Genomic DNA, 13,644 nt, shown 5'->3' with positions numbered 1-13,644 from the left:
AGGTACTGAGCACACACAGTAAGGACAGGTCTTACCCAAAGGTCTCTCAGTCTAATAGAGAAAGGCACAGTTATTATCCCCATTTGCAGAGGGGAGACTGAGGCACAGAGAGATTAAAAAACTCAGCCAAGGATCTAGTGGCAGAGCCAGGACTGGAACCCAAACTGGCCTAGACTGGTGCTTTAACCACAAGAACATCCTGCCCTCAAGCCAGGGGGGCCTTCATGCCTCATTCTCAAAAAGAGGTGCAAACAGGCCCCAGGAGCCAGCAAGGCCCATATGAATGGTGACCATATTTTCTGAACCAAAATTAGGGACTCATTAGCCACGCCCCTAGCCCCAGTTAGCCACATCCCCTGCCACAAGAAGTCCCACCCCTGGTGGTAGTACTCTCAGGGTCAAGATGGACACATGACCAGAAGTAAAGGGTGTCGTGTGACCCCTCTAAGAACTCTACCCACCATCTTCCTATCGATAGGGATGAGTTTGGACCCCGCAGACCATTCCCATGCAACTATCCTGCAATTGCATTAACCTAATTTGCATTGCATTAACTCAGGGAGCGAGGAAGTGTTCCCTTTAAGATTTTCCTCCCATGGACAGAGGGTATGTCTACACTACAGCGCTAATTCGAACTAACTTAGTTTGAATTAGTTAATTCAAACTAAGCTAATTCGAACTAACGCATCTAGAACTAAAAACTAGTTCGAATTAGCGTTTTGCTAATTCGAACTAGCACGTCCACATTAAGTGGACCCTGAAGCGGGGTTAAGGATGGCCGGAAGCAGTGCCGGCTGGGCATCAGAGGAGGACTTAGAGCGTGGAGAGGCTAGCCGAGGGCTGTGCTTAAAGGGTCCCGACCCCCACCCCGGACAGACAGTTCTCAGGGGTGCCCTGCTTGCAAAGCAGTCTTGGCTTGGATTGCCCAGACTACCCACACTGGGCACATCACACCACTCAGCCATCAGCCCGGCTGCACTTGCCTCAGGCTGCCATCTGGGGAGAGGGGACAATTGGGGGGCTGCAGGAGAGCTTCCACCCCCAGAAGCCCGCAGAGCCAGCCCAGTCCTCCCCATCGGGGGCTCGTGCCCCATTCCTCCCTCACCTCCTTCCACTTACCCCTCCCTAGCCCCTCTTCTTGATGTACAAAATAAAGAAAACGTGTCTTCCAAAATGGAATCTGTCTTGATTGAACAAAACTGGGGGAGATTGGGAAAAGGAGGTGGGAGAGGGGAAGAGAGAGGCTGGGAGAGGGGAGGGCAACTAAAATGATCAGGGGTTGGGAACAGGTCCCAGATGAAGAGAGGCTACAGAGACTGGGACTGTTCAGCTTAGAAAAGAGGAGACGGAGGGGGGACAGGATAGAGGTCTCTAAAAGCAGGGGTTGGGTGGAGAGGGTGCATTCAGAAAAGTTCTTCATGAGTTCCCATAAAGAAGGACTAGAGGACACCAAAGGAAAGGACTGGGTAGCAGGCTTGAAACTAGTAAGAGAAAGTTGTTGTTGTTGACAAAGCAAATAGTTAACCTGTGGAACTCCTTGCTGCAGGAGGCTGTGACGGCTACAACTAGAACAGAGTTGAAAGGGAAGTGAGATCAAGTGATGGAGGTTGGGTCCATGGAGTCCTATTAGCCAGAGGGTAGGAGTGGTGTCCCTGCCCAAAGTTTGTGGAAGGCTGGAGAGGGATGGCACGAGACAAATGGCTTGGTCACTGTCTTCGGTCCATCCCCTCCAGGGTCCCTAGGGTTGGCCGCTGTCGGCAGACAGGCTACTGGGCTAGATGGACCTTTGGTCTGACCCAGTACGGCCATTGTAAGCTCAGGGCTCAGTGTCGGGGGTCTCAGTGGACCCCCTTGATTTTCATGCACACCTGGTCCTGGGTGGCCAGGCTGGCAGCTCTCCTGCCCTAGACGGCCACTTTCCTGTGCCTAGTGCGGAGATCGTGGACGAGGTCCACGATGTCCGCACTAGCCCAGGAAGGTGCCCGCCTCTTGCGGTCCAGGGCAAGCTCCCGGGAGCCGCCAGCCTGGTCCCGGCAAGAGGGGGTGGGCTGGGGGGCATCGGGTGGGTGGCTCTGTGCCGTGCCAGGTGCAGGGTCTGCTGGCTGGGTGCTGGCAGGCTTGCACCTGGCACGGGCACCGTAGCCAGCCCGTGCCCCTTTAAGGGGTCCGGGGCCGGGAGGGGGGCATAGAGTTTCCCTGGTGTTGGCCAGAGTGGCCACCAGGGAAACCTGGGGAGGGCTAGCCTCCCACTAGTTCGAACTAAAGGGCTACACAGCCCTTAGTTCGAACTAGCTAGTTCGAACTAGGCGTTAGTCCTCGTAAAATGAGGTTTACCTAGTTCGAACTAAGCGCTCCGCTAGTTCGATTCAAATTCGAACTAGCGAAGCGCTAGTGTAGCGCATAGGAAAGTTAGTTCGAACTAACGTCCGTTAGTTCGAACTAACTTTCTAGTGTAGACATACCCTGGGACTTTTCAGATTAGAAAAGAGGAGACAGAGGGGGGACAGGATAGAGGTCTCTAAAAGCAGGAGTTGGGTGGAGAGAATGCATACAGAAAAGTTCTTCATTAGTTCCCATAAAGAAGGACTAGAGGACACCAAAGGAAAGGAATGGGTAGCAGGCTTCAAACTAGTAAAAGAAAGTTCTTCACAAAGCAAAGAGTCAACCTGTGGAACTCCTTGCTGCAGGAGGCTGTGACGGCTACAACTAGAACAGAGTTGAAAGGGAAGTGAGATCAAGTCATGGAGGTTAGGTCCATGGAGTGGTATTAGCCAGGGGGTAGGAGTGGTGTCCCTGCCCAAGGTTTGTGGAAGGCTGGAGAGGGATAGCACGAGACAAATGGCTTGGTCACTGTCTTCGGTCCATCCCCTCCAGGGTCCCTAGGGTTGGCCACTGTCAGAAGACAGGCTACTGGGCTAGATGGACCTTTGGTCTGACCCAGGACGGCCATTGTAAGCTCAGGGCTCAGGGTCGGGGGTCTCAGTGGACCACCTTGATTCTCTTGCACACCTGCTCCTGGGTGGCCAGGCTGGCAGCTCTCCTGCCCTAGACGGCCACTGTCCTGTGCCTAGTGCGGAGATCATGGACAAGGTCCACGATGTCCGCACTAGCCCAGGCGGGTGCCCGCCTCTTGCGGTCCAGGGCAAGCTCCCGGGAGCTGCCAGCCTGGTCCTGGGAAGAGGGGGAGGGCTGGGGGGCATCGGGTGGGTGGCTCGATCCGTGCCAGGTGCAGGGTCTGCTGGCTGGGTGCTGGCAGGCTTGTACCTGGCACGGGCACCGTAGCCAGCCCATGCCCCTTTAAGGGATCCGGGGCCGGGAGGGGGGCAGTAGAGTTTCCCTGGTGTTGGCCAGAGTGGCCACCAGGGAAACCTGGGGAGGGCTAGCCTCCCTCTAGTTCGAATTAAGGGGCTAAACACCCCTTAATTCGAACTAGCTAGTTCGAACTAGGCTTAATTCTCGTGGAATGAGGTTTACCTAGTTCGAACTAAGCGCTCCGCTAGTTCGAATTAAGTTCGAACTAATGGAGCGCTAGTGTAGCACCTATGAAAGTTAGTTCAAACTAACTTTGTAGTGTAGACATACCCAGAGTGAATTTTGTCTTGTGCTCCAGTACTGAGTTCATGTGGCTTATTCAGATGTGCCACTGTGGCACCCAAGTTATTAATAAACATCTTATAAACCTCTCCCTTTTCCCTCTGCTGCCATGTCTTCCACCATCCCCTCACCCCATCTGCTCCCCTGGTGCCTGCTGCTCCCCACCCCTCACCCTCCTCTGCTGTCCTGGCTGGCTCCTGCCCTTCTCACTCACCTCAGCCATCCTGGGACCTGCCACCCTGCACCAGCCGTTCTCTCCCCCCATGTGCCCACTCCTCCTCTAGCCCCACTCTGATCATCTGTAGCTATCCCTCCCCATCCCCTTTCTTAATATCTCCCTCTACCCACTTGCCCTGCCTCTCTCCTCTGGTCCCTATCCCTCTCCTTCATGTGTCTTTCCTTCTGCTTCACCCTCCTCCCCAATCCCATGGCACCTGCACCTTCCCTTACCTCTGCACTTCCTGGTACCTCCCCATTTCCTCACCACCCCTGCCCTCCTTGCCTGCTTTATCCCTGGTGCCCACTCCCTCACCTTCTGCCCCAGTTTTCCTCACACCTCTCTGCATCGTCACACATGACTTGCTCCATTCCCTGCCTTCCTCATGCCCACCCCTCCTTTAAATCCCTCTTCTGCCGGCACCCATTCCTCCCCTCTTCCTCCCTCTTGCCCCCATTGCTTCTTCCCTTTCCTCTCCCTTTCCTCTCCTCACTCTGTCCCCTCCCTTCTCCCACCCTCCCCCCCCCATATGTCACCAGAGTTATGCCAGGGGAAATGGAAGATTGAAATAAACTGCCCATTTGTGTGCAGAAGAGAGCAGCCTTGATCCAGTAGGTGACGATAGTGGGGAGAAAGCCTGTGGAGACGAGGAGCAAAGAGAAAGTGGGGTGGGGAAGTGAAATGGAAGGGGGATTTTTTTCAAACACAGAACTGATTTGCAGAGGGAGAGTCACCTATCTGGATTTTAGAGCAGAGGCTGAGGCTGGTGCTTCAGATTTATCCAGCAATCTGCCAAGTGGAAAGGAGCCTTGCTTGTCAGCACTAAGCCTAGTGACCAATCACATGCTTTGTGGCTCAAATATTTTTTCCTCTGTCTGGGTATAATCTATTTGGCAGCCTAAAAGTGCTTTATATTTTAGAGAGACCTGCAGGCAGTTCACAGCTCGTATATTTTAATAGCTCCTGGTTTTTTTATTATTATTAAATGCAAGGAACCTTTCAGAGTTTATTTCCTTGACTCAAAATGCTTCAGTGCCATGGAATAATCCAAACCTCATGGCCAGCACCTTGGACTGGTTCCAAACACCTCCAAATACTTGTTCTAATCAGGTCTGACCCACATTCCCTGGCTGAGCATGTGTGAAGGCAGCTTTTCCACTCCCCGCTGTCTGCACAGAGGGAGGGGGTAGAGCACATAGTGACGCTTTGATGGTTCAGGTGCTCACCTAGGAGCTGGGGACGGGGGACACAGGCACAGCTGGACTGTTACCAGACAAGAAAGTGGCAGAGGAAAAGAGAAATCCTGGATCCAGCCCAGGATTTACTTGTGACAGTCACAGAGAACCAGTATGAATTTCAGCCCAGTGATCCCCAATGCCTCTGTGAGATCAGGGCCCAACTCGACAGTTAAACTCCCAGCTACATGGGATAGGCCCTGGAAATGTTTTCACCTCATTTGAGGGCTCTGGTAACCATCCCATTGTTCTATCTGAATGACCCCAACATGGAAATACTGCATGTTCCTGAGGCTTGGGGAGGTCAGAAAATGGCCTATAGGGATGCATCTACACTGCACCATAGATCAAAATAAGATACACAATTTGAGCTATGCAAATTGCATATCTTATTTGGATGTTATTTCAAAATTTGGTGTTGCCTGTACAGCATTTATTTAAAAATAAATCACTATTCTGAAACATCCCTTACCCCTTGTGGATAGTTTACCGGGACATCAGAATAGCAAGCCCGTTACATTTCTAAATAACGGGCATGCTCAAAAGATGCAGAATAGCTATTTCGGATGCCTCTGGTATCCAGGAATAGCGCTGCAGTGTAGACATAGCCTAGAAGACCCCTTCAGTGCACTGGGAAAAGCCAAACATGTGTTTCTTTTCCCCTTGGTCTCTGTAGCTCACACTCCTGACAACTCCTTCATGGGCTTTGTGTCCGAGGAGCTCAACGAAACCGAACGGCAATTCATTAAGTCCAACAAAGCAAGCAATATGGCAGTGGTGTACGGAAAGGAAGCCAGCATCTGGAAGGTGAGTGCCTGTGCTCACATGGCCAGTCCCCAATAGCAAGCAAATCCCCAAAGGATGGTCCCTGGAGTCAATGGAAGTTTTGTCATTGGCTTCAAAGGGATCAGAATCCACACTCATGTGCATAGATGCCTAGAAATCAGTGCTTAGAAAAACCTAACTGGCCATTTAATGCATTCTTCCCACTGGCTCATGTAGGATCATTCCCTGAGTTATGTTCCCTAGTGACTTGTCCAGTCCACTTTCAAGTGTTCCAGCAATGGGGCAACTGCCACTTTCCTTGGACGAGCTCTCCATTGTCTGAAACTTCCCATGTGGGCAGCTCATCCCCTGACCATCTGCAGGGTTTCTTGCATCTTCTTTTGAGGCAGCTGGCACTGGCCCCTCTGAGCAGCAGGACACTGACCTAAATGGACCCTGCTCCAGTATAACTTTACGGTGAACCAAATCAAAACAGAATGAGTGTCCCAAGCATCTCAGTGTCTCAGCTGCCAAGCACAGGACCAGTTAAGGACCCCCCACAGTTTAGGCACTGAACTGACGGTGTCAGGTAGTACATATCTTTCTTGTTAGTATGTGTATTATAGTAGTGTGCAGAGGCTGCAAGCGGGAATGGAGACCCCTTGTGCCAGTGTACAGAATCAGAGCCAGTCCCTGCCCCAAATAGCTTTCCATCTAAATGGACAAGACAGATGGAGAGGAAAAGAGAGCAGAGGGTACTTGTGCCAGGCCACATAGCATGCGGGGTTCAGGCAGGAACAGAATTCAGCTTTCCTGAGTACTAACCCAGGGCACTAGCCACTGAAGCTCACTGCCTGTCATCGGCACATGGCAGCAACGTTTAGTCATCATAGACATGGGTCAGATCAGAGCCTGTGGCCTGTAGGTGCAAATCTCTTTTCCACTATGTCATCCCTGACACAGGTCACTGACTTCCTGTTCCAAAGTCATTATGTTGCTAGATGAACAGCACCACTATAAGCCCTCTCAAGAGGCACATCCTACTGTCTCCAGTTGGTCAGCAGTGGAGTTGCTTATTGGCAGCGGCCCTAGCTCCACCCTCTTTTATCTAGAGCATGCTCAGTGATTTTGCTTCCATTCTCCATAGGCAGTGGCTAATTATAACCTTTTCTTGGTTTTTATTTCCATGCACCTCCATGGGATGTTCCAGTTGCAGGTACTATGTTGCGTTCCTCTATTCTTTTCTTTAATGGTGCATTTCAGACTAAATGTGAATGATTACTAGAAAATGTATGCCTGCAATTGAACTTGGATTATCTGTATGGGCATATCTACACTAGGAAATTATTTTGAAATAAATAATAATGCCTGAAATAATAATTTTTAAATAGCATGTCCACACTATGGGGAAGCCCCGAAATTAGTCCGAGACAGGCTCTGTTAATGTGGATGTGCTACCTCGACTTAGAGCTCCAGGAAGCACAGGGGAGTAATTACTCTGAATGACTCTGGGGAGCAGTTATTTTGAAATAGCAACAGTGGAGCGTCCACACGACTGCTATTTCAAGGTGACTTTTTGAACTAAGCGTTATTTCTCATGGAAAGCAGGAGTGATTATTTCGAAATAACCAGCCCCTTATTTTGAAATAATGGGCTTGGTAGTGAGGACGCTCCGCTTGTTATTGTGAAATCAGGGGAGTTATTTCATAATAACTTCCTAGAATAGACCAGGGCTGTGTCAGACCCACTGTGCTACCAGTGTGTTATAGACTCACAGAACTGGGAGGGACCTCAAGAGGTCATCACATCCAGTCCCTGCACTCACGGCAGGAGCAACCACCAGGGCCCGCCGTAGGGCTGGGCAATCTGGGCCCAGGCCCAGGGTGCCACAGCCAATGGGGATGCTGCAAAGGGCCTGAACCTGGTCCTTCCCCTTTGGTTCCTTTTTTCACCTGTCTGCAGGTTTTTCTCCTGCCCCTCCCCTTTGGCCAGCTGCTGGCTCTAGTTCCACCTAGACTGGGACAGTGTCCTTCTTTGCCAGGAGCATGAGGGTGAGCACGTGGAGGCCGGGCAAGACTGGGGAGAGGAGGAGCAGAGCTCAGGGCGTAGAGCCAGGCACAGGGACTTCAGGGAAGGGGGGGCAGACTGGGGGTGGCTGTGACAGGAGTGCGGCTGGGAGGGAAAGAAGGAGGGGTATTGTCTAGCTTAGTGAACTAGAAGTGAATGTGCTAGGGCTGCCTGCTCCATGCACTGCATCTGCCCCTCTCCCCTCTTCTGTTTGCATGCCTTGCCCCTGCCCTGCCTGCATTCGCTCCAATCTCCTTTTCACTCTGTCTCCCTCTGCTCTGAAATTTACGCCCAGATGCCAAGGATCCCCTCTCCTCCCTTCCCCAGCAGGAATCAGCAGAAGATGTGGGCTGAGGGAGGGAGACACACACACAGCCTGGCTCCATAGGAGGGGAAGTTAAAAGAAAATAAAAGGTGACTGCTCCTGCCCATGATTAACAATATGCCTGTGTCAACAGGAAATTGACACTAAAACAAAAGGGAGGGGGGTGCACCTGGAGCAGAAAAGCAGCTCTCAGGGCTGGGGAATGCAAGGGAGGGAGCAACTTGTTATCCGTCTCGGCAGGAAGATGGATTTGCTTTTGGAAACACTGGGCCACTTATTCCGGAAAAGCAGCCGCTTTTCTGGAATAACTTGAAAGCTGTCTACACTGGCCGCTTGCTTTTCCGGAAAAGCAATGACGATCTACTGTAAAATTGTCAGTGCTTTTCCGGAAAAACTATGCTGCTCCCGTTCGGGCAAAAGTCCTTTTCCGGAAAAACTACTCCGGGATGGGGGTCCATGGGTGGGGAAGCCCATGGCAGCCAAGAGAAATGGGGGGCACCAGGCCCTTGGGAGGGGGGAGGGGGCACCAAAATACAAGTTCACACAGGGCACCATTTTCCCTAAGGCTGGCCCTGATCTAGACCATGCAAGCACCATCTAGCGGCCTCTAGCCTGATATTGTGTTGGGTTTTATTCTCCCCCCAGCCAGCCTTTCCATTACCAAAGACACTGAATCTGTCCTAGCAGCTTGTTCTGGATGCTGCGGTTTGTATCCAAGAGCAGCAATATCTTTGCAACAGACCCACCTTTCAAAACACGCAAGTGCAGTCCAGGTACAGAACTCCCTGCAACTTGTATTTAGAAGTGACCAAGCACAAGCTTTTTGACCCACTGTACAGCTTTGCAGTAAAGAGTCCTTTTACTAATAGCTAAGGGTATGTCTACACTACAAAGTTAATTCAAACTAACAGACGTTAATTCGAATTAACTTTGCTAGGCGCTACACATGCAAACCGCTAGTTCGAATTTAATTTGAACTAGCGGAGCGCTTAATTTGAACTAGGTAACCCTCATTCTACGAGGACTAACGCCTAGTTCGAATTAACTAGTTCGAATTAAGGGCTGTTAGCCACTTAATTCGAACTAGTGGGAGGCTAGCCCTCCCCAGGTTTCCCTGGTGGCCACTCTGGGCACCACCAGGGAAACTCGTCTGCCCCCCTCCCGGCCCCGGAGCCCTTAAAGGGGCACGGTCTGGCTACAGTGCCCGTGCCGGGTGCAAGCCTGCCAGCACCCAGCCAGCAGACCCTGCACCTGGCACGGCACGAGCCAGCCACCAACTGCCACCCAGCCCTCTGCCTCTTCCCGGGACCAGGCTGGCGGCTCCCAGGAACCTGCCCGGGTCTGCAAGAGGTGGGTGCCCGCCTGGTCTAGTGCGGACATCGTGGACCTCATCCACGACCTCCGCACTAGGCACAGGAAAGTGGCCGTCTAGGGCAGGATAGCTGCCAGCCTGGTCACACAGGAGCAGGTTTGCATGAAAATCAAGGTGGTCCACTGAGACCCCCGACCCTGAGCCCTGAGCTTAGAATGGCTGTACTAGGTCAGACCAAAGGTCCGTCTAGCCCAGTAGCCTGTCTGCTGACAGCGGCCAACACCAGCTACGCTGGAAGGAATGGACCGAAGACAATGACCAAGCCATTTGTCTCGTGCCATCCATCTCCAGCCTTCCACAAACAGAGGCGAGGGACACCATTTCTACCCCCTGGCTAATACCACTCCATGGACCCAACCTCCATGAATTTATCTAACTTCTCTTTAAACTCTGTTCTAGTTTTAGCCTTCACAGCCTCCTGCAGCAAGGAGTTCCACAGGTTGACCATTTGCTTTGTGAAGAAGAACTTTCTGTTATTAGTTTGAAGCCTGCTACCCATTCGTTTCATTTGGTGTCCTCTAGTCCTTCTATTATGGGAACTAATGAAGAACTTTTATTTATGCACCCTTTCCACACCACTCATGATTTTATAGACCTCTATCATATCCCCCCTCAGTCTCCTCTTTTCTAAGCTGAAAAGTCCCAGTCTCTTTAGCCTCTCTTCATATGGGACCTGTTCCAAACCCCTGATCATTTTAGTTGTCCTCCCCTCTCCCTCCCTCTCTCTTCCCCTCTCCCACCTCCTTTTCCCGGTCTCCCCGAGTTTTGTTCAATAAAGAGAGTTTGTATTTTTGAACACACGTGTCCTATATTTTGTACATCAGGAAGGGGGCTAGGGAGGGGTAAGTGGAAGGAAGTGAGGGAGGAATGGGGTCCGAGCCCCCGATGGGGAGGACTGGGCTGGCTCTGCGGGCTCCTCGGGGTGGAAGCTCTCCTGAAGCCCCTTGATTGACCCCCCTCCGGATGGCAGCCTGCGGCAAGTGCAGCCGGGCTGATGGCCAAGTGGTGTGATGTGCCCAGTGTGGGCACTCAGGGCACTCCAAGCCAGGACTGCTTTTCAAGCGGGGCACCCCTGAGAACTGTCTGTCCGGGGTGGGGGTCGGGTCCCTTTAAGCACAGCCCTCGGCTAGCCTGAGGCAGCAGCTCCACGCTCTAAATCCTAATCTGATGCCCTGCCGGCACTGCTTCCAGCCATCCTTAACCTCAGTTCAGGGTCCACTTAATGTGGACATGCTAGTTGGAATTAGCAAAACGCTAATTCGAACTAGTTTTTAAGTCTAGATGCGCTAATTCGAATTAGGTGAGTTCGAATTAACTAATTCAAACTAAGTTAGTTCGAATTAGTGCTGTAGTGTAGACATACCCTAAGGCAGTGGTCACCAACCAATAGCTCTGGATCTACTGGCAGATCTTGGAGCCTCTGAAACCTGATCCTGACTGGTTTGGCCAAGAGACTGTCAAGTGCCAGCACTTCAACTGACCCTCTCCTTGCTGTTGCTCCTCTCCCACGCTCTGCCTTAGAGCTTTCCCACCCAGGAGCCTCCTGCTTGCTGTGCAGAGTAGGGAAGGGAGAGGAGGGGTCACTGATGTCAGGCTGCCTCCTCTCCCACCCTGTACTCTGTCTCCACAGAATGGAGGGGGGTACAACAGGGCTTGGGATGGAGGGGTTTGCTGGCTGCTTTTGGGAGTGGTGTAGGGAAGAGCAGGCATGAGCCTGCCTTAGCCCCACTGCACCACCACCCAGGAGCCACCTGAGGTAAGCAGTGCCCAGCTGGAGCCAGCTCCAAACCCCTACCCCAGTCATGAACCTTCTCCTGCATCCCAAGCCTCTTCCCTAGCCCTGAGCCCCTTGGACCCAAACTCCTTTACAGACTCCTGCACCCCAACCCCTTGCCCCTGCCTGGTGAAAGGGAGGGAGAATGGGGGGAGGAAGGGAGGGAGGGAGGGAGAACAGAGTGAGCAGGGCTGGGGCCTCAGAAAAGGGATGCAAAGGGGGCGGGGCAAAGGTATTTGGGTTTGAGGTAGATCCTGGATTGCACTTAAATTCAAAAAGTGATCTTGTGCTTAAAAGGTTGGAGACCACTGAGCTAAGCTTTTCCTCTCCTCCTTTTCCCCCTTTGTGCCTTTGCTTTTGTGCTTTAGTCTATTTTTTTTAGCGTTCGTGGCTACTAACACGCACCTTTGCAGTGAGTGGGTGCGTCTACACAGAATCCTTACCTCGAAATAAGCTACACAATTTGCGCTATGCAAATTGCATCTCTTCTGTCAAGATAATTTTGAAATAGCTTATTTTGAAATTTGGTGCTGTCTACACAGTGCCAAATTTTGAAATTAAGTGCTATTCCAACAAGTCCCTTAATTCTTGTAGAACGAGGGTTACAGGGATGCCGGAATAGTGCGCCCGTTATTTCCAAATATATTTTGAAATAATGGGAGCATTTTAAAGATGCAGAATTGTTATTTCAGAATACTTCTGGTGTCCTGAAATAGCCCTGCAGTCTAGGCTTAGCCAGTGAGTCCAACACTCATCTTGATCTGTGGGTTACATTGATTTCTCATTGCGTTGTTCCTCCTTGGGTTTTATGGACTTATGTAGTATTTCATGTCTGGAACTAGCTACTGTAAATGGTCCAAGGAATAGAACTGAGTTTGTTTTTTTTCCACCAGATAGGGGCCAAGATCAAAACTTGGGATTCTGGAACCTCAGAGCAGAGGAGTTTAGTGGGTGTGTAGAAAAAGTATGGTCATTTTACGTGGCTAGAGCATAAAAAGAGGAGTGTAAATGAAAATCAGGCCCAGTGGGTTTACTCCTGTTTGCAAGTACTCATGTAACCCACTAGCTGCTGTGTGTGACAAGCCCACCTCTGTGCTGGTCTGCAAAAGACAGGCATTGTTGCAAGCTGCTAACTCTGTTGGTTTAGCAGCTTTTTAGTTTTGGAGGCCCCTGTTCCATTCCCAGTATGTTGGCCAAGATGACAGCCCTCATACTTAGCAGTGTGGGTAAGGGTTGTAGGGCAGAGCCTGTGTAGTCCAATGACTAAGGAGCAGGAGTGGGGGAGGACTCAGGAGATCTGGATTGATATTATACATTCTGTGTGACCTTGGACAAGCCAGTCTCGTCTCTTTGCTTCATTCCTCCATCTATAACAAGGCTAATGATGCCCTCCCATGTAAATTGCCCTAAGGTCTAGAAGTCAACAATACAATATGGGTATGTCTACATTGCATTCCTCCTTCGAGAGAGGAATGCAAACGCAGACAAATGAAATTGCAAATGAAGCGCGGATTTGAATTTCCCACGCTTCATTTGCATAATTGCGGCCGGACACTTTTCCGAAATACCATATTTTGAGAAAAAAAAGAGGTTATTTTTAAAAGAAACCCTTCCTTCAAAATAACCCTTACTCCTTAAAAAGTGAGGTTTAAGGGTTATTTCGAAGGAAGGGTTTCTTTTTTAAATAACCCTGTGTGGACCATGTTTTTTTTCTCGAAATACAGTATTTTGGAAAAGCAGCCGGCTGCAGAAGTGCGGGAAATTCAAATCCGTGCTTCATTTGCAATTTTGTTTGTCTGCATTTGCATTCCTGTCTTGAAGGAGGAATGCAATGTAGACATACCATATAAGAGCAAAGTATTACTACTGAGTTTTAGTATCTATGACCTGTGGTCATGCCAAGTACATCTGACAAGCACAGGATAGAATACAATCTGTCAGACAGAATTTTTGGAATTTCAGAAACATTCAGTTAGCTTCCCACCTTTCTGAATTATTATTTATTTTTCTACCCCTCTAATAAGCAGGAAAGGCCATTTGCATCAGATTTCCAGGTCAGTTCTATAGGTCAAAGCATTTCAGATCATTTGAATTAGGCATGCTGATGAGCATTTGTATGCTTGCTTCATCCAAACCTGAACTCAAAGCATTATGAGACTCACGGCAACTCTACACTAGTAACACTGCATCAACATCGCTGCACTGCATCTGATGAAGATGCTATGTGCCGACAGGAAAGCTCTCTGCTGTTGGCATAATCACTCCTCTTCTATGAGAGGCAGAAGCTATGTCAGC

At 50.5% G+C, this 13,644-nt stretch overlaps 1 protein-coding gene across 1 annotated transcript in view; it reads left to right on the top strand.

The window, feature by feature from the left end:
- The window catches only part of MGAT5B (alpha-1,6-mannosylglycoprotein 6-beta-N-acetylglucosaminyltransferase B), a 260,018-nt gene that overhangs the window by 191,524 nt on the left and 54,850 nt on the right, over positions 1-13,644 (top strand). Inside the window, exon 11 of the mRNA XM_006135747.4 lies at positions 5,723-5,853. Coding sequence (XP_006135809.1) covers positions 5,723-5,853 — 131 coding nt within the window. The remainder of the gene's footprint in view (positions 1-5,722; positions 5,854-13,644) is intronic.

This window comes from Pelodiscus sinensis, chromosome 20 (assembly GCF_049634645.1).
Source record: "Pelodiscus sinensis isolate JC-2024 chromosome 20, ASM4963464v1, whole genome shotgun sequence".
Lineage (NCBI taxonomy): Eukaryota > Metazoa > Chordata > Testudines > Trionychidae > Pelodiscus > Pelodiscus sinensis.
This window is presented reverse-complemented; position numbering and strand designations above follow the sequence as displayed.